The following is a 21550-nucleotide window of genomic DNA, read 5'->3' as shown; positions in this document are numbered from 1 at the left end:
TCTGGTCAAGTTCACCAAGAGTCCTGCCAGCATTTAATCCACGTGTATCGGTACACTGGGTAGACGGAGAACAAAAGTCCATTACATCTCAGCAACCGCTGTGTTGACAACAGGTGCACTAACTTGGGCAGCAGGTTGGAACGGGAGCCATCCAGGGATGCTGGGAGCACACGGAAATGTGTCTTGTGCGGGAAGCATCAGTCCGAGATGGGCTGGTCTACGGCGGGCTGAACCTATGCAGCTTTTACAATCAAGACCGCAGCTCTGCTTCCGGGAACAGACTAGACTGTGTGCGTGTGTGTAGGTGGATAAAATCACTCCGGGTGAGACTTTAAAAGTACATCTAGTCCATCACATTGCATCAGGCAGCCTCTCATAATTTCCACACACACAGGAACACCTTCCATTCTGAAACCTGAGTATGCATGTCGGCTTTATCATTTTCCCCCCAGTGACCTTCTCTGTTTGGCGTCTCTCATGGTCAGGAAACACTTATGTTTAATATGAATCAATTTTGAGAGCGCTACTGAGCTCTTACTAAAAGTCTGGAAAAATGCTTGGTTCTGCAGGGAATTTTGACATGTATAAAGCATGGTTCTTGCCTTCCCATTCACTGGAGGACACCTCTTCTCCCAGTTTTGGCAACCCTTCAATCAGAATTAATTTTCCCCTGAGCTCCCATACCTTATTTACCAATTTGTTATAGGGTTTATCACATTATGCCTTTTGTTACATTTTGTGCGTGCACGTGTACGCACATTATCTCCTTGTTGGATCGGTATGCTTGTTTTTTTGTTTTTTTTTTTTACGTAGGCTCCATGCCTAGTGTGGGGCTCGAACTCACGACGCTGAGATCAAGAGACGCGTGCTCTCAAGTCAACATGCTCCTTTAGGTATAAAATGGAGAAGTTGGGATCAGCTGAAGGATCCATTTTGTCAGATAATTTGAAGGAACTTAAAAGAGGACCTATGCTTTACTATCCGACATTAATACCTTTGATCGAGATGGAACTTGATAAATTCCGGTCAAATTAGAATGAACATTCTGTGCACAGGAAGGAGACATATTATTATCCACTGTGGCCTTATTTGCTGAGGCAAACAATCAAACAGCCTAAATATTTATAAGCCATTGGTTAAGTGCAGTTTGGGATATCTAGATAATAAAAGACGGTACCCTAACGAAAGGATGGAGGCAGGTCTATGCATACCAATATGGAACAATCTCCAAGACACGGTGTTAAGTAAAAAAAAAGTGAGATGCAGAATTATGGGTATGGTATGCTAATATTTGTAATAAAAAAGGGGTGTGTGTGCGTGTGCGTTATGTGTATAGAATATTTCTAGAAGGATACAAAAGGAATTAGTAACCGTGGCTGCTGACCAGGAGCGGAACCGGGGGACGGGGCAGGGGGGTGTGGTGAGTTGATAAACCAGCCCTCTGGGGATAAGACAAAGAGCCCCATTTGTAGAGTTGGATCACATATGTGGCGTAAACACTTCCATCACGGCCATTTTCGAACAATGATTTAACAACAGGCTCCCAAAATTGGCTCCAGTGAGGTGATGGGAGCTGGCTTCCGGGCACACACCTCTAGACCCAGAGGTGGGAAGTTGGGCCCCTCTCCACTGTAAATCCTCTGGTATGATTTTAACTTCTGATGCCATATTTGGATTGACTATTTAAAAAGTAACCTTGAAATTTAGAAAAATTATCACGACTAGCCTGGTAGACTCCGTTAGCCTTCTCTTCCCCAAGAGGCTGAGTTTTCCTTCCTTGTGCCTGGTTGGACTTTGTCAGGTGAGCTATCAACTCAGCCTTGTACGAAACAGAACCACTCCTATCTGCAGCCTCTCGGTCATACAGGAAGGCGGCTACCTCCTGAGTGTGAAAGCTGCAGGAATGTTCAGGCTGGGAAAGAGCCACCTCCAGAAAGAAGCTGTTGGTGAAGCCGGGACTCCCAGCTTCCAGGCAGCTGTGTGCGTGTGACAATCGTCTGCTGGCCCTGCCACATAGGCACTTCTCCATCACAGTGGCTCACCTGAGAGGATCCGGGCTGCGGCGAAATTCCTCAGCATTCTCCCCACGCTCCTTCCCGTCCTGCATCCCGCCGGCCAACGTGCGGACAGCCAGGCTAGAGAGGGGACATCAGATACAGCCAGCCAGAAAGGATTCCCTCTTGGCTCATCCTAGAAGCCATCTTGCACCAAGTTCCACGTCTGGCTTTTGCTCATGACTGGGTTCAATGTGTCCAACTCCAACTGACTCTTCAGTTTTTAGCTAAAATATTTCTTCTAAGGCTGTCTCCCTCTGTTGTTACTTATCACTTACCACATCTGCCAGTTTGTTCAACCTCAGTCTTTCCTGATGAGCTGAGCACGATGCGACTTATTTAGCGGCATATTTCTGCCATCTGGCACAATGCCTACCACACCCATTAGGCCCTTTACTGCATGTTGGCTGAATGAAATAACAAGTTATACTACATGCCCACAAAACTTTCAAAAGGAAACATCCAGAGACATCTAATGAAGGGAACACTTTATTTGGAGAGATCTGGATCACTATTTTATCTTCATTTTCCATTAAGGCAGTAACAATCTTCCAGGAGGCAGGCGGGGGAGAATCATCTGAGGCTACATTAAGTTCAGTCTAATATAAAGCCAACTGCTTTGTGTTCAGATGCAGCAGAAATATAGATTATGGGCCAGGAGAAGCCACATACTGGCTTCTCGAACCTGCTGCCAGGGAACAGATGCAGGGCGAGGCGTTTCAATTGCTTTGGAAAATGGCTAAGTTCCATTACAAGATACCTCGTTGATGAGCCTTGTCACCATGACGGAGGGACCCTAGTGTTGGTTCACAATGCTCTGTGGCTCTTTAGCCTTCAGTATGTTTTCACGGAAATCGTATAACCTATTCGGGCTGCTCAAATTCACACTGTTCCTGTGGTTTGGCTTCAGAATTCTTTAAATGTCATTAGGTGTACATAACGCTGTGGAGGGTGGCACTGTTCATTGGCACACATCGGCCCCTTGAGCCCGGGGGTGGCAAAAAGCATCTGAAGTACCAAAAAAGTAAACACTGACAGTGTGGCCTTGCAGCAACCAGATGCACTAAGATCTAAGAGCAAAGGAAAGCAGAGCTGAGTGGTTAGTTAGCCATACCCCAGGCGGCACCACGGTGGGTGGGGGACAGAGGCTTTGCTATGGCTCCACACTTCCCCCTAGTGGTCGGATTCTCAATGACACCCTCCTTGGACGTCACCTGTCTGGAGTTCGCAATCTTTCTGAAGGCACAGTATTGAAGATGTTAGACCTGGCCCGAGCCCAAATTCTAGAGTTAAAAGCAGAAGCTTCCTATTGGTTGACAAAACCAAAACTTCACGACATTTGGGACCCTAGTTCTGAGGGAAGGCTCTGATGACGTTTTACTTCCGCAGGTCTCCTGAGATTCTGGGGACCCCACCAGCCTGACTGGTTCGTCAGGTGCTTCAAATGGCTCAGACATGACAGCGGGCAGCAGGGGTGGGCCACAGAGAAGGTATAGTTTGGAGAGAGTGTGGAGCAAAGCCGGAGGAGACAGAGTATAGGAGAAGGGGAACAGAAGGTGAGGCTCGTAACAGAGCAAATGTTGCCTTCCGGAAACAGGCTTTAAGAACTGGTTTGGTGATATCCCCCTCTCCTGGTTCTCACCTTGAACAAAAAAGGCAGCTAAATTAAGCCAGTTGGAAGTACTATTAAAATTAATAACACCACAGCTACTAAACGTGACTAATGGCAAAAGCATGAAGGATGCCTTGGAAGATAAGGTGTTTTTTTTTTCCCCTCCAAATTTTCAAAGAGGCAATAAATTCAACCATAAAAAAATATTTTTAAGATGTTGCGTTCGTTTGTTTTTTTTTTTTTTTTTGCAAAGAATGAAGCATTTTTGTTAAATACCGGACAGGCTACCTGGCTGGACAAATATACACTTTTTGGAATCCTGTGTCGTGTCACCGGGTTGAAAACTCTGGAATGGCTTGAATCGCCCCCCTGCTTCTTGTAGGTGTCCCGTGCTCAGCCAGTGTGTGTGTGTGTGTGTGTGTGTGTGTGTGACCTCCCCTCTGGGCCTTACACCCTCTTCATGCCTTTCCCCATGAGGCAAGCAAACACTGTCATGACCATTTTGGGATTCACTTCAACCAGGTCTTCTGGAAGGGCGTACACTCTTGCTCCGATTTTTCGGGCCATGGAGATGGCATACCTAAAAGGAGAAAAGAGGAAGGATGAGGGGAGCCTGAGGAACAGCGGATGAAGGGGACCCCTTAGGATCAGAGTTACAGTCGTACCACATACCACAGACCACACGCCATGTGCCACATGCCCTATGCTCTGCACGACTCACGGCTGGGACAGCGGGAGCCAGTCATAGCCTCCTTCCGCTTCTGGGAGCCGAGCTCGGCCGCTCACGACAATTACAAAATTACAAAATCTCTCATCTGTCCTTACGGACCTCCCTAGCTCCTGCCGCTTCTGATGCCTTCCCCAAGAGGATCCGCTCGGGCTGCAGGGCAGCAAAACAGGTCACAGGACTGAAAAGGATGGGTGCTGCGACAGGTCTTTGGACCGCATTGCAACGACAGAAACACTCGCACAAGGGAGAAAGGAGGGGAGATGCGTCTGTCTCATACTTTGGCCTCACGCGTCAGTTTCATTCTTTGCCCCGTCGCAATTGTTGCCCACGGGGGCATGCATTTTTTTATGCTACTCTAACACGAGAATAGCCAGAGTTTCACAGTACCCATTTTTCACGTAAAATTATCACAGCTCCAGTGGAACAGTTTGCTCTGTTTTTATAATCATATGAAGATCATTTTTATGAGTTATGATCTCGTTTCAAATGAGCCCACACTACTACCTGGAAACTCTTTTTTTCGCCTCGGCGATTACCTCTTAGTAATAATCTGTAAGTAGTCACCTCTTCACAATGGCAACTCAAGAGATTCTCCCTGCCACCCAAGGCCCCATTGTGCCCTCTGCTCTGTAAACCAACTTAACTCTTACTCTATTGATCACGTTAAATTAAGGGCCTCAGGCAGGAGTGGTCCCAATTTTTTGCTTCCTGCTCATGTCTCAATCACTGCCTCTACATTGATGATCAATGAAATTAAAGGGAGAGGGGAATCGTTGAAAAATTAGAAACAAGAGCCTCAAAAAATCATGCAAATCTTGCCACCATAACGTAGCCATTTTGGGGCATTTTTGTAGAATTGCTTTTACCCATTTTTCTCAGTAATTTTGTATCCTGTCCTTGGAGAAGAGTGCTCGAGAGCCTGGGCTCTGAAATCAGATTTTGAATCTCAGCTGGACCACTTAGTAATTCTACGACCTTGGGCTCTGTAAGTGAACTTGAGGAGCTTCAAATTCCTTCAGCCTCATCACATTCCCCTTGAAAAACTAGGCCCAAGTCTTTTTTTCTTTTTTCTGGGCCTTCACACATATTCCTCCCTTTAGCATCCTTTCTGCCTCCTTCACCTGGGTACCCCCACCTCTTTATTACTTGCCCTTTCAATTTATCTCATCTTAGATGTTACTTGCTCCGTAGAGCTTTGTTTCCCTTCCTGTCCCCTCCATAGTACCCCGTACCCCCTCCCCCCACCATCTCTTGTAACTGCCATTTGTAATTCCAGCATACAAGGAACAAAGGACCTACGCTTCCCCAAACTGTGAAAAGAAGAATACTATTGAGGTTATGAACATACAGGGCTGCCGGGCACTACTCAACTTGTTAATTCTGGAACTTTCTGATGGGTTGAATTGTGTCCCCCCCCCCTCCTCCGCCCAAAGATAGATGGAAGCCCTATCCCCTAGTAACTCAGATGATGACCTTCTTTGGAAAGAAAGTTGTTTCGGATGTACTTAGCTACGATGAGTAGAGTGGGGAGTAGAGTGGGGCCCTAACCCAGTATGACCAGTGACATAGAGGTCATAGAGGAGACACAGACACAGAAGGAAGACAGCCACATAAAGTCATAGACACACAGGGAAGAAGATCACCTGGAGGGGAAGGCAGAGACTGCTGGCCAAGGACTGCTGGCCATCACCAGAAGCGAGGAGAGAGGCACGGGACCGACCCTCCCTCACAGCCTCAGAAGGAACCAACCCTGCCGACACCTCAGTCTTGTCCTTCTAGCTTCCACAACTGTGAGACAATACATTTCCGTTGTTTTAAGCTGCCCTGTTCGTGGTATTTGGTTGCGACCACCATCGGAAACTGATACAACCTGTTCCGAGAAAGGCACTCCTCCAGAGGATGGGTCAGCAAACTTGCCACAAAAACTCACAGAGCCCACATTTTAGGCTTTGTGGGCTTTGTCGCAATGACTTGCAAGTCCACCCTTCTAGCAGGGAAGCGGCTACAGAAAATATATAAATGAACAGGCACGGCTATGCCAATAAAACTTTATTTACAAAAGCGGACAACAGACCAAATTCGGCTCACAGACCATCATGTGCTGACCCTCACTCTACATGCCAAAGCTGCCCTCAGGGAGCCGCTCTCAAGCTGGTAAAGACTCTGGCCTTGAACCCCACCCCCTGCCTATTCATATCCACGGATAATCACAAATGGGATGTTTATATTTGGGCCTGCCATGTACTTTATTTAGGAAGTCTCCCATAGATTATGATTAGGACATTGGTTTTATGAAACTATAGGCTTGCTTCTCAACTGGAAGAATATTCTTGTTGTTCTTGGTCTTGCCCCCATGCTTAACACAAGGAGTCTTAAGCTGCTATTGTACAGTATCTAAAATAATGATGATGGGACACAGTAAATAATGAGAAGAAAAAACATCAGTAGTGCAATAAACTGTGCGAAAGCACAAGCAATAGACTTTACAGCTATCCAGTTGCCAGCTGGGTCCCCCGCCTCCCCGGCCTCAGGTTTGTTTACGTACTTTGCATTGTTGAGTTTCTCTTCATCATTCAGGTTTTCTGTCTTCAGAAGGTCATAGTTAATGGAACCCGGTTGAATGGCATCAATGAGATCCAGAACAGGTAGACTTGTGCTAATCTTCGGGTCCTGCGCAGAGAGAAAGAGTTGGTCCATCGATATGCCCCCAAGTTACTTCTGTTCAGCTCAAGGGAAATGGCTGGTTCTTTCATCTTTTTTTTTTTTAATTTTTTTTTTTTTAACATTTATTTATTATTGGGAGACAGGGAGACACAGAGCGTGAGCAGGGGAGGGGTAGAGAGAGGGAAGACACAGAATCTGAAGCAGGCTCCAGGCTCCGAGCTGTCAGCACAGAGCCCGACGCGGGGCTCGAACTCACGAACTGTGAGATCATGACCCGAGCCGAAGTCAGTCGCCTAACCAACTGAACCACCCAGGCGCCCCATCTTTCGTCTTAAATACGAAATAAATACAGCCTACACTGGGAAATGCCACAGTGTTCCACACGGTGTTGCAAGTCAACTGTAGCTTCTGTAGGGGCGTCACCAACTTCCTGGCGCCTGCCTCACTAAGCTGAGGAAACCCACTGTCTGCCCACAGGCAAACAGTGAATGGCAACAGGTTCATATGACATCCCGGAAGTGACTGGCAGGGATCATGATGAGGCCCCTGCTGGGCAGGAGTTTCAGAGGACGCTTGTTTCTTGGAGACCTCAGGGAAAGAATAGAGTCCATGGGTCTAAGGAGGTGGTTGTGGCAGTTGTGTGATTAAATGCAGTGACGGTCGGTGCCTCACTGTTTGCCCAGAACTTTCTTCTAGACTACCTCACGTGTCACTGCAAGTCCCAGGTATAGGCATCTCGTCTTAATTTATAGTGAGTGAAGAGACTTTCTGAGGTTAAGTGCCTCACTCATAAGTGGTGGAGCTGGGATTTGAACCTGAGTACTCGGACTTAAAATCCTGGGCTCTTTTCTCTGGCACTGTGAAACACTGATTTTCACGCATAGAGCCATGGATGCTCCCACGTGCTCTCCCCCGTCCCGGGGACCTGTGAGCACACATGGAGAGGCAGCTGCCCACACCGTCTGAGCACAGTCAAGTCCAAACACTGCACACCTGGAGGGTCCAAATCAGAAAAATCTCTTTTTTTTAATGTTTTTTTTAAATTTTTATTTTTGAGACAGATTGAGAGCATGAGTGAGTAGTGAAGGTGCAGAGAGAGAAGGAGACAGAGGATCCGAAGCGGGCTCTGTGCTGACAGCAGACAGCCTGACGTGGGGCTTGAACTCACGAACCGTGAGATCATGCCCTGAGTCAAAGTCGGATCCTTAACTGACTGAGCCGTCCAGGCGCCCCTCAGAATAAATTCTTAGTAAGAAACAAGCTACAGGACCCCTGCAAGGTGCTAGGTCTCTAGCACTGGTCCTCTGGATAAGACGAAGAGTGATATTTTTAAAAAGATAAAGCGTCCACTTTTATTTACTTCTTGGTAATAGGAGAACTACCACAAAAATAAATTACTATGCAATCACAACCATTTCCAGCGTTAGCCTGAGCCTTGATGAACAGCCGCAAGGGAAACAAAATGGAAGGGTCTGAGTCTGGCCGTCTCTCTTACTTTCTGCCCATCATCTTGCCGAAGTGCCGATGGGCAGAGATGACCAGCACTTGGCATTCACAGATGAGGAGGGGACCAGGGCTATTTCCAAAATGGTTCATCAAGAGTGAAGTGTGTTCAGTTTTTTAGGGTTTCACTTAAAAAGAATGTGGGGCTAATTTGACTTCTTCCGTGTGTGTGTGTGTGTGTGTGTGTGTGTGTGTGTGTTTTACTTCATCAATTCTATAATGACTTAGTGAGAAGACAGGAGAAAATTAGCCCAGAGCAACACAAGAAACCAAAGAGCTGTCAAACATTCCCAGGAGTGAGTCCCAGGAGAAGGCCCCAGAAGCCCCCGGGTGACCTGGCGGGCCCCAGCGGCACGTGTGTTACAGAAATATTGCACCTCGGGGCTATCTACCCAATCCCTGCATAGTAATGGTTAAGCGACCTAGAGATACACACTGCTCGGTAACCTCACCCTGCAGGTAAAGGCGCATTCCGCTCCCTGATGGATCCTCCCCTGCAATTACTAGCTGTAACCTCGATTACTTGAGTTCCAGTTTCCTTACCTATAAAATGAGGAAAACAGTAAAGCTGCCTTCACAATGTCTGTGAGATGACCTGAGACATCATAAGCAAGGAGCCCCTGCTACTCAGGGCACTCTCCATACTGAGAGTGCTCCCAAACGTGGCCCGTTGTCTGCTTTTATCAATAAAGTTTTATTGGAACACAGCCATGCCCATTCATATATATACTTTCCCATAGCTGCTTCCCGGCCACCACAGCAGGGTCCAGTAGCTCTGACAAAGCCTGCCTTTCCAAATCTTCTTTCGTTAGACCTTGCTTGCGCCTCTCACCAGCCTCTGCTCCTGCCTCTAGTAAGTTCTCCAGACGGAAGGGTCAGCCGTTATCTGTGATGAGCTCACAGGGAATGGGCGCTCTTGGTATAGCACAACTCAGAAATACTTCCTACTCTTTTCGGTGGGGTGAAACTTTAAATTTTTTTCTTTATTTTGAAGCAGAAGGCTGTTTTCCCGATTTTGAAGCAGAAGACTGAATGGTGACAAACAGCCTCTGCAATCATAGAAATACAGACGCTGAAGGGGTCCCCTGCCCTAATTCCTGACCTTTAAACCAAAAAAAACCATAGTTAAGACGGTCCAGACATGATGACACGAATCAGGTGTGCAGGTCCCTAGGGGAAGGATCCAACTAATGCATGAAACACGAGTTAAGAAATTTAATAAAATATAATGCTGTTTTTAATAAAAATGGGATTTGGATACAAGTACACAACTACTTTTCTCCGAAAAAATATCACACGGGAGATCTTTTGACATTTTACATTTCACCATCATTATGCTAAAAATCTGAATCACGGAGCCACGCACATTTAAAAAATATTATATTTTATGCTACTTTGGAAGAAACATGCCTAAAATAAGGTGCTGAAACGATGGGTTTTTTAAATTAATTATTTCAGGAGAAAGTGACAAGAAATTTGTCAATGAAATGGCCCGTGACCGTCAAAACAATAATGGGCCATTCAAGCAAAATCAAAATTGGAGGGGGAGGCCTCAGATACCTCACACTGAAGGTCACTTTAAAATGGAGTGAAAACAATAAAGATTAGCATAGAGCTCAGGTGGCTGTGAGCGGTAGACTAAGATTTTTACCTTGAAACTGGAGATGGATGAACTTTTCTCCGCTTCCTTCAATGTTTCATTCACCCAGTTGACAATAATGTCATCATTGACCTTCTGCCCGCCTCCAATTTCTTCAAGAATATTCAGGGTGTACCTGAAAAAAAAAAAATCAAGAATGATTTCTGGAGAAAAGTTGCTAAGGAATTCAATGACACAGAAAATAGCCAGGGTAGAAGTGTTCTTTTCTTTCTAGAAATGCCGCGGCACGGAGCCTAGATACCGTTAGGTTTGTGGGGGGGAAAAAATAACGTTTGTTCCTTTTAGGGAAATTTAAAATGTAGCTTTATCGTTATTATAGTGAAATGCAGAACAAATACATCCTTCTGAGCACAGTCACTGCTCTGGGTCGGAAGAGAAAGCACAAGAGAAGAGAAGGAAAGGAAAACAGAGCAAAGGATTCAAAACAGTGACACTGGGGCGCCTGGGTGGCGCAGTCGGTTAAGCCTCCGACTTCAGCCAGGTCACGATCTCGCGGTCCGTGAGTTCGAGCCCCGCGTCGGGCTCTAGGCTGATGGCTCAGAGCCTGGAGCCTGTTTCCAATTCTGTGTCTCCCTCTCTCTCTGCCCCTCCCCCGTTCATGCTCTGTCTCTCTCTGTCCCAAAAATAAACAAACGTTGAAAAAAAACAAAAAACAAAAAACAAAAAAACAAAAAAACCCCAAAACAGTGACACTCTTCGTAAAGGAACCCTAAAAACTGACAAACAATTCAATGTTCAAAAAACCCCAAGGGCCAACATAATAAAGGAAAAAATACAAAAGAGTCTCCTTCTTCCATCATAAAAAGAGAAATACTAGGCATACATGGACTAAAGTGGATCTCTAGCCTGAGCATAAGAATCACCTTTCACACATACTATTATGAGAATTGGGTTTTGGGTGTGTGTGTGTGGGGGGGGGTGGTAAAAAGATGCTTCAAGCTCTAGTAAATGAGAGACTGGAGTGGTAGGTGCAATAAATAAAATGACTTCCTCCCACAGAAAGCAAGGAGAAAGTCAAGATGAGAAATGCTTAGTCTGGGCCCAGAGATAGGATCAAATGCTAAGGAAGTAAAGGATACAAATGGGGTAAGTCTCAGGTAGCTTTTCAAAATGATCCTCTCTTAGAACAAGGCCCTAGTTTTTGATCAGTTCATGAAGATGATGGTTTTTGGCATAAGTGGCTTCGTGTTCCCTGAGAGCGAGCAGGGGTATTGACTTACGAGCATTTACTGTAACATTTAGGAATTTCTGCCTGGTGAACGTGGTAAGAGAAGGCAGATGAACTCATGCTTCATCGGGTCATGTCTCTATGCAGCCTCATGGGGCGAACTGAGCTCATCTGCTGGAGGCTCCGCTCATCTCAGGGATGTGTTCTCACTTCCCTTTGTCAGGAGGCCCATACTGCTTTGTTGACAGTGTAGGGAACCAAGGGCATACAGATTATTTTGAGTTAAAAAGCCATCAAAACCCAACAGATTCAGGAAAAGCTCTTTACCTCCCTCTAGGAGGGCCTTAAAAAATTTAGATAGAGGACCTGCTCCAGGAAGAGGGCCAGCACCAGAGATAATTGATTGCATTACACTATGAACTAGGTGCAGTAGATTGGGAGGAAACTAGAAAGTTCTTTTTGATCAAAGTTCTCCATGTCCATTGTTTCTGAGTGGCCCACCAAACACCTGTTTCCCAAACATTTACTTTTTTTCACCTTCCCGCAAATTGCGTTTCTTCCCTTCGAAGTCCCAGACCCTAACCCTGTCTCTTTATTTCAGAAGGATGTATATACCTCATTTTGCCTGACCATCTTTGGAATTTCCATGTCTGTGTGGATTCCTGTTCCTACAAAATTAAATTTGACTTTCTCCTACTAAGCGGTCTCATGTTAATTTGGTTCTTAGGCCGGCTGGAAGGATTGTGAAAGGCAGAGGAAGTGGTGCCTCCCTGCCAACACCCGTAAGTGGACAGAAGCTAGGGAAGGAAGCGGTACACACAGGCTCACCTCTACACAAAAGTCTATCTGTGCAAACACAAATAGCCAGCCACCAAGGAACAAGGAAACTTAGGGACACGCAGAAAATCATGGAGGCAGCTGACTGCGGTCAGGGGTTTGAGTATGGCCCCTCGGGGTGGCCCAGAGTTCTGCCGAGTACAAAACTGCCTTTCCCCCACCTCGAGGAAGGTGTAGCGGTTTAAATGGAATCATATACCCACCTGGAAGTAAAAATGGTAAAAAGAAAGGATAGAATTAGGGCAGAGTCTCAATTCTGGACAGTCCACAGAGTACTAACTGTAGATTCAAAATTTGAAACAAAAATCCATCTGGCCCATGTCTGCCTAGGATTTTCCTTGGTAGGAAGATTGATCATCTTCCTCCACGCCATCAAACATGTTTGATGTTGAACTGGAACTTCTAGACAGGATCCCAGTATCACTGGTGTTTGCAAACTGTGCGGTGCTGAAAAGCCCTCTGTCACGGCGAAAGGGTGTCGTGAGCTCTGGCTTCAGCCACTGCCTGATTCAACAAAAGAGGATTGATGAGGTGGGCATGTGCAGCGCTGGAGGGTCTGCGAAGATTACTGGCTTGCTTTCCTGCCTTCCGATGCTTGTTTGATTTATTTAACGTCTGACCCAGAGGGACAAGCCCTGGTGTTCTGTTTCGCAAAGACCTAACCCAAATTCACTGCCCACGGCCTGTTTGATTTGGGGTGAATTCCTCATTTGCCTGCCTCTTTGGTCATTTGCTGGAGTCTAATTGTCATTGCCGTCTGCCGGCAGCTCACTCCTATCTAGCTTTTGTCTCCAAATTTATACACATACTATTTGCCAGCTTTCTAATCTGAGAACAATTCCCAGGCTACTGAAGGGGAAAGGGAGGTTTAAGCACACATTTATCTCTCATTTGTTCTTGGTGGGCGGGGGGGGGGGGGGGGGATGACATGCCATTTATTGGCCAGATAAATGACCAAATTAGCACATCTGTGCAATCCGATGAAATAAATTCCGGCTAGAACTAGCTCTAAATTTAACAGATCTGTGAATGTGTAGCACACAGAGAAAAAAAAATCCCTTCTGGTAGCATTTACATAATTATCAGTCATTTCATCGCCTTCAACAGAAATGCATTTGTCTGTCCACTTTCTTATATGCACCATGCTGTAGTAAAGGCTCAGGAGAAATGTGACTTATTAACCAGGTGGGACAGCAGCTGCAGCCTAGATTTTATCACATGTACACCAGCCGTAAAGTACGGCATCGGGCCACATTTCTATAAGATGTACAGAACAAAGATGCTATTACAAAGTGATTTTCAGGTCTCATAAAACTCACAATGGCCTGAGTTGTTTTTTTTTTTATCATTAAAACAGAAAATATCAAAGATTATTTCATATTCAAACCCAAAAGTCAACTTAACCATTGTAACTAAAACGACTCGTTTTGTTTTTTAAAGCAATCAGGGCACCTGGGTGGCTCAGTTGATTAAGCGTCCACCTTTGGCTCAGGTCATGATCTCATGGTTCGTGAGTTCAGACCCCATGTCAAGCTTGGCGCTGACAGCATGGAGCCTGCTTGGGATTCCGTCTCCCTCTCTTTCTGCCCCTCCCCTGCTCACTCTCTCTTTCTCTCTCTCTCTCTCAAAAATAAATAAAACATTAAAAAAATAAATAAAGCAATCAGCAGCTGAAGCCAGTCTATTACAAATTAAAAACACACGTGAAAGACAATCGCAAATAGGTCACACGTGTTTCTGAAAATATGCTGGTTAGGGCAGCCCTTGGGCACTTTCAGTGACGTTCTAAATGCACGCAGCAAAATGAAAGACGGAGCTGAAGTTTCTTTAGTTCTGAAGTCTTCTGGGCCAGAAGGGCCTTGTAACGTCTGCCTTTAAATTTCAAGGAGACCTCGGGTTAGAGATGGGTAGTTGAGCACTACACCAGGTAAAGCACACGTGAATCGGGTAGCGAACTCCATTATGATCATTTCTGACTATACGGCATCGCCTGACATACTTATGGGGCCATACTTATGGGGCCATACTTATGGGGCCATTATGAGTATCAAGATGTATAGACGGTGGCTGGGGAATAAAGCTGGAGTGCCTAGAGACGCTACATGCCTTATCTTTGTCATTCACTTGTTAGACATAATGTAATGTACATGTGGCCCCTGGAACTTCCTTCCAGGTAGAAAATGAATTAAGCCACAGTAACATAGGTTCTAATTAAGGGTTGTAAGATTTCTGCCTGGTCAAGGCTATCAGTATAGGGGGAAAGTGTGAAGCATTTTAAAAGTAAACTATTTTATATTTACAGATTTGCTCTCTTAAATTCTTCCCAGGTTCATGATTTTGCACCAAAAATTGTTGACTTTTCTGATAATTTATTTTCTACTTACATATTATATTCTACCTTCTTCAAGTAACATTGCCACATGGCTCTCACATTAATTCAGTTTATATTAAACTCTAAAAGGTATCAAAAATTGTCTTGTGAAGAACTAACAGGAAATTCTGCTTCTGGCCATGGTCTGGTAAGGGGGGACCAGATTTCCTTTTTTGCCTTAAACACCCAAACACAATGAAAAACATATGAAACAATGTTGCTCAGATGCTGGATAATAGGAAGCACAAAACAGTCTGCCCCTGAAATAAGGAAAGCAAATCTGGTGAGCCCTAAGATTATCCCAGTGTGTTACACAAAGAGTTTCCAGGCTGCAACGCAGGGAGAGAGAACCCAAACGGAGCACAGTAGTCCCTCTGAGTTGAGAGGACAGGATTGAGACCTCAAGGAAGCCAAGGTGCCTGGAATTTGTGGGGCAGAATACCAGAGAGGGGAGAGCTGCCGGGAAAGGACAGATTCATCTAGAAAGAAAGCTCCAGACATTTTCAGAGGGTTTGCCACAGGTCTTTAGCTGGGTAAAGTGAGTTAACTCAGCACATGTATGTGAGAAAATTACCAGAGACTGGGACCAGAGCTGTCAGAAATGAAGGGGCAGAATGATTCTTGGAACTCACACAGCACTGTAGATAATTTGGTTCCCACCAGTTGGAGTGTTAAAACCTCATGATACATGGAACCTGAAGTTCAGTACTCACAGGAGATTATCTCAGTATTGAGAGACAAAATTAGCTCAAGACTAATTGAACTTTTAAGTTAGCCTGCAAAGGATCAAACTGTGTTTAAGTAACTTAACTGCATCCCAGGACAAAATTTAAGAATATTTAAAGGCATACGGATGTATCCAGCCCATAGCAAGGTGAAATTCACAAGGCCTCACATACAATAAAAAATTAGTAGGCATGCAAAGAAGCAGTAAAATATGACCTATAATGAAGATAAAAATCAATTAATAGAAACAGACTCAGAAATAACAGTTACTATAATTATGCTCTATATGTTCAAGAAGGTAGAGGAAAGAGATACAGGAGATGCCTTTTAAAAGACCCTCCTCAAATTTTTATACATGAAAACTATAATGTCTGAGATAAAAAAGAAAAATTATACACACTGGATGGAACCAATGTAAGATTAGACACTGCAGAAGAAAGAGCTCAGTGAATTTGAAGACAAAGCAATAGAAATGATCCAAAATGAAACGTAGTGAGGAAAAATGAAACAGGGGAAAAATGAATAGAGTATCAATGAACCCTGGGACAACTTCAAATGACCAAATATGTGTGGATTTGGACAAATATGTGTCCCTCAAAAACAAACTGTGCTGGGTGGTACAGGAAACATATCTGAGGAAATAAAAACCAAAATTTCCCACAGTTGATGAAAACTATAAGCCCTCAGTTTCAAGAAGTTCAACAAACCTCAAGCATGAGAAACACCAAATCCCATCATCATCAATTTGCTTGAAACCAGTGATAAAGAGAAACTCTGAAAATAGGCCAGAGAAAAAAGACATTATGTACAAAGGAATGAAGTTAAGAATGACAGCAGATTTATCAGCAGAAACAATGCAAGCCAGAAGACAAAGAACATTATCTTTAAAGTACTGGAAGAAAAAACTACCAACCTAGAATTCCATACTCAGAGAAAATATCTTTCAAACATGAAAATGAAATAAGACTTTTTAGGCATGTGGAAGCTGAAATGCATCCTCACCAGTGGAGGATTTCACACTACTAGAAATATTTCAGATAGAAAGCAAATGATATCAGATGAAAATCTGGATCTGCACCACGAAAAGAAAAGCACCAGGAATGGCAAATGTCTAAGTAAGTATAGCACCTTTTCCCCTTATTTTGAAAGCCTCTTTAAAAGATAATTTGTTATTTATACAAATCTAAAAATAAGATTGGAAAAAGATATGTCATGTTAAAATTAATCAAGAAAAAGCTGGAGTAGTTATATGTTAATATAATCAGAAAAAGTAGATTTCAGGGGCGCCTGGGTGGCGCAGTCGGTTAAGCGTCCGACTTCAGCCAGGTCACGATCTCGCGGTCCGTGAGTTCGAGCCCCGCGTCAGGCTCTGGGCTGATGGCTCAGAGCCTGGAGCCTGTTTCCGATTCTGTGTCTCCCTCTCTCTCTGTCCCTCCCCCGTTCATGCTTTGTCTCTCTCTGTCCCAAAAATAAAATAAACGTTGAAAAAAAAAATTTAAAAAAAAAAAAAAGAGAAAGTAGATTTCAAAGAAAAGAATATTACCAGGAATAAAGAAGGTCATGCCATGATGAGAAAGGAGTGGTTCATTAAAAGGACAAGCCATCTAAAATATTTAGAAATCTAATAACAGAGTTCCAAAATACCTGAAAGAAAATTTAAAGACTTGAAAGGAAAAAAAAATGACAGGAAAATAACAAAACACAACTTTGGTTTTAAGCTTAGCTTAAAATGTAGTTTTGCTGGTTTGTGTCACATTCTTGAAAACTTGCTAGTATTTTTCCAGGTTGATTATACCCTTAATAAAAAGCCACTTCCCCGAGTTACATTACCTTCTCATTAACTGCCATATCAAGGCTAACGTTAGAGTACGATTTCCTTCATTGAGATCTTGTCCACCGATGCCAACCAGGGAAAACTTAGCTTGATTCTTCCCCAGCTCCACTGCATAGTTACAATTCTCAAGCTGTTAACGAGCAAGAAGGAACACATTCTAATGCCACCATATTTATGATGAGACATACCAGATGAGATAATAAAAATAAAGACACAAAATGAAATAAATATTGTCACACTGAACGATCTCTCAAGACTTGCCTGGTTCTACAATTCTGGGATTCTAATTAGTCAAAGAATTTTCCATCTTTTCTTAACTAGAACCCCTCACTTCCACCAAAAAAAAAAATATATATTTCTAGTGTACTCCAAGTGCAAAACCAAAATGAATTCATTATTATGAATACTGTCATGGCTGTATCACACCACAGAAACAGAGGGCCACGCTCAGTTACCTGTCCATAATATTCCTAAAACAGCTGAATTTGTGGAGGCGGACACAGAAAATCCGGATCCTCCATTTTACGTGCACATAACGGGCTGACACGTGGGACAGGTATTCCCATGGCTACGCTTGGATCGTTAAGAGCCGAAGGGACAAGAAATGGTGAGAAATATTTGTGCCAACCCCACTTCCACTTTTACGAAACAATGTGTCCCCACTGTGCTGACATGAGACAAACTCTTTGTACAAGTCAAACTGCCCGTATAAAGCTCTAATTCTTTAGAAAATAAGAATAAGGATCCTGCTGGTGGAAGAGCAACCCTGTAGTCCTGCTCGCTCTAATTATCTTAATTAGAATTTTTACATCATCATGTTTAAAGACATCCGATGTGGAATTATAAATAAGTAATCAACTGAAATAATGGGCTCACTGTAATGAAACTATTCAGGCTTCTGATTGCTGTACTATAATTTAATCCCTGGATAAACATTACTTATCTAAGTTTGGCCCCCTAATCAAGTATTCACAGGGTGCTCCCGCAGGCTTATGGCTTCACCTGCCTGTTGGAACATCGCAAGAGTCACTGTTTACCTTCTTCATGTTGCCTCCCAGTTTGGGGTATGGTGGTTTGTTTACTCTGTTCCAATCAACAGGGACTTTAATCTTTTCATAGAGCTGGAAGATGACCAGGGCATCTGATAAGTCACTGAACAAAAACAAACAGAAAAGGATCCTCAGATCACCACCCTTTAGTAAGGGCCCGCAGTGGGCAGGCACTTCTTCATACATCAGCACAAGGGACATTTGCGACAACCTGGCAAAATTAGTATTAGAAGCTTCATCTTTAGCTCTGACTCAGAGGAACTGAAGAAACTTCCTCACGGTCTCTCCCAGGTGTGACTACCTATGCTCCCATAAGCCAGAACACGCTGCCTCCAGGAAAAGAAATGCGGCTTCAACAAATGGCATGGGAGACGCCATTAACTTCATCACCATGAACTTAACTTTTTTGTTTGTTTGTTTTGCCTGCGTCTGAGCGGAGCGCAGGCTTACAACATGTAGTAAATCTGTCCGGTTTCCGGCTTATGATTTTCTAGTGAACACTCAGCAAAGATGGTAAATGGAAGTGAGTTTCTCGGCTGAAGATTCAACACGTGTGGCTCCATTTGGGACCATCCCCCTTCTCACCAAGATGCACACATTTGGGGAAGAGAACTGCATGCCACAGAGATATCTGAGACCCCAGGGATCTTCCAAGGTCTCGGTGTCTCACATTAAAGATGAGTCCCTCCACGGGGCGCCTGGGCGGCTCAGTCGGTTAAGCGTCCAACTCCTGGTTTTGGCTCAGGTCGTGATCTCACGGTTCACGGGTTCTGGCCCCGTGTCAGGCTCTGCGCTGGCAGCGTGGAGCCTGCTTTGGAATCCTCTCTCTCTCTCTCTCCCTCTCTCTCTGCCCCTCTTCCTCTTGTTCTCACTCTCTCTCAAAATAAATAAATAAACTTAAAAAAAAATATCTGTATGTTTAAAAAAAAAAGCAAAAAACAGGATGAGTCCCTACATATCCTTACCTGTACAAATGGTTGACTCGAGGGTTAACGCCCAAGGAATTCATCCAGTTCCTAAATGTCCGCTCTTCTCTTGTCTCACCTAAATTAATGAAGACCCGTTATCTTTCAGGCCCCTAAGAAGAGAGGCCTTTTTTATGGTCAAAGTTTTACTCAAGAGGCTATCCGAAAAACGAAACAAAGAATGAAGAAAATTTACTCAATAAACCTTAATAGATTTGGGTGACACTTGTTACGCGGTTAATTTTTTTCTCTCTTCCAATTCCATGAGTGTGTGTCTGTACCATCCATTAGTGGTGCACGAGCTCCTGTGTGGGGAAGCGGTTCAGAGCCACCACTTAAGAGGCTAACATTCTTTCAAGGTCAACAAGGCTTTCAGGCCTCAAAGTGCGATCACGCAAGCTAGACGACTAACATAGGAGGCAAACATACTTGCCCCTTGAGCTCGGAAAGGAGAGAGAACAGCGTGGGCTAAGTTTGGAGGGAGTGGAATCTGAGCTTCACTTACAGGACCAGTGGAATCTGGACAGCAAAGAGGATTTGAGGGACGAGTAAGGGGTGGGGAGAGGAGGCGGAGTAGACAGGAACACAAAGAGGAGTGGCAGGCAAGGTCTGCGTCAAAACCATTAGGAACTCATTTTTCAGGGATCTGTGTTCTCCGCGGAGATAAGGCTGCCTAGTGGCTGGAACTGGAATCGGGGATCTCTGAATGCCAGCTACCAGATGTTGGTTGATATATTAAACAATGCCAGTCATTATGGGTTCTTTTTTTTTTTATTATTATTACTGTAATAAATTCTTGAGCAGGGCAGAGATATAATGAAGGTGGTGTTGTGATGTGCCTGGCAGCAGTGTGCGAAATTACTGAAAGGCAATGTGCATTTAAATTAAATACGCAGAGGGGACAGTGTGTGCCATTGGCACATGGACACATTCAAGTGCTTGATAAACAGAGGACCAGGCCCTTAAGACCTACTGAACTGGGTGGTGTATGATTTAATAAGAGCCCAGAAAGCAGTAAGGGAAAACAATCTAAAAGCCATGCTGCAGGACGAACTATTAGTATTTACTAATTCAGTAGATTTAGAGGTGAAGAAGAGGAAAATATCAAAGCAGGGTTTTGGGGAGACAAAAGGTGGTATGATTAGTGAAAATGGAGTTTCTAAAGGAGAGTGGGTGGGCTGGCCGGAGGGCAGAAAGGCGATGCTGGGAGCGGGTGGGGGGCTGGGGGGGATGATCAATTCTGTTTGGCGCATGCTGAATTTCAAGTGATGGCGGAGGGACCAAATGGCGATGTTCTAGAAGCAGCTGGAAGTGGCTGATTAGAGGCCTTGATGTATGTACTCGGTAGTCAACAAAATGCCTGGACCCCTGACCACAATTTATCAAATGATTCAAATGCACCACTGTTGGAATACAGATTGATTTTGCACATCCAGCTCGGGTAAAGCATCACAGAGAAAAACAAAAACCAGAAAACAAAAACAATCAATACTTCAAATCTGGATTTCCTTTCTTTGGTGATATTCATTTAATATCAATTTTGTCTTGATTTTTTTTTTTTTTGGTCTCAATATTGAAACTAATTCATGATGGAAAAAAGAACCAGACTATAGTTACATGTTCAATCTTAGGGCACTAACCCCCAAATTCCAACCGTCAGAGATGCTGCCTCAAAACTTTACTCTTCTCCACCCGCCCCCCCCCAATCCAAATCGAAGAAAACAAAAACAAAAACCTCACTAAACACCTCTTAGCATTAAGTTAAATATTTTCAGATGAAGAGTGACTGCAACCTCTTGCCTCCAGGAATTAACACTCAGTCCATTAAGTACATAAATTAGGTTTTTGGAACTCAGAATTTATTTCATCCTATAATTAAATGCATTGTCTTCCGTAAAACATTTAATTCTGGTAATGGATGAAGCCTATGTATAATGGATGTGACATAATGGTACTTGATTATTTCTGCTAGGTTGTAATTGACTTGGTTAATCTATTTATTCTCTTTGTTACATACCAGAGAATTGATGACCTTCCCCAACGTGTGAGGGGTTCCCATTTGCTTAGCAGGTAATTTCAAACTGCCCTTGAATCAGAATTGTGAATGCCTTTCCGAACCTGTAAGTGACAGGTTTCCAGTTACCTTCAAGGGCCCCCCAGTCGATGTCCTGGTTCTCTGGTTTGTGCAGAGCAGGGTATCTGTTGAAGAGGTTGGCGATGAAAGCCAAGTTCAACTTGGGGTTCCCTCGAACAACATCTGTGGCTGTGACAAACTGCCGGCAGCCCAGCCTCTCTGCCTGCTGCAGCATGCATTCAGCCCTCTGGATGTCATCCTTCTCCTGTAACGACAAAGGTCATGTCAAGGCTGGGTCAAGAC

At 44.2% G+C, this 21550-nt stretch overlaps 1 protein-coding gene across 2 annotated transcripts in view; it reads right to left on the bottom strand.

Annotated features, from left to right (window-relative positions):
• Positions 1-2525: 2525 nt before the first annotated feature.
• The window catches only part of LCP1 (lymphocyte cytosolic protein 1), a 53493-nt gene continuing 34468 nt past the window's right edge, over positions 2526-21550 (bottom strand). For both annotated transcript variants that reach the window (XM_047864785.1, XM_047864786.1), the window contains 7 exons: positions 21317-21512; positions 19174-19252; positions 18197-18311; positions 17156-17289; positions 10215-10338; positions 6942-7066; positions 2526-4246 (listed from right to left, as the gene is read on the bottom strand). In XM_047864785.1, the coding sequence (XP_047720741.1) occupies positions 4114-4246; positions 6942-7066; positions 10215-10338; positions 17156-17289; positions 18197-18311; positions 19174-19252; positions 21317-21512 (906 nt within the window). In that variant the 3' untranslated portion in view covers positions 2526-4113. The remainder of the gene's footprint in view (positions 4247-6941; positions 7067-10214; positions 10339-17155; positions 17290-18196; positions 18312-19173; positions 19253-21316; positions 21513-21550) is intronic.

Source organism: Prionailurus viverrinus, chromosome A1, assembly GCF_022837055.1.
Source record: "Prionailurus viverrinus isolate Anna chromosome A1, UM_Priviv_1.0, whole genome shotgun sequence".
Lineage (NCBI taxonomy): Eukaryota > Metazoa > Chordata > Mammalia > Carnivora > Felidae > Prionailurus > Prionailurus viverrinus.
Note: the sequence above shows the minus strand (reverse complement) of the source record. Positions and strands in the feature narration are given on the sequence as shown.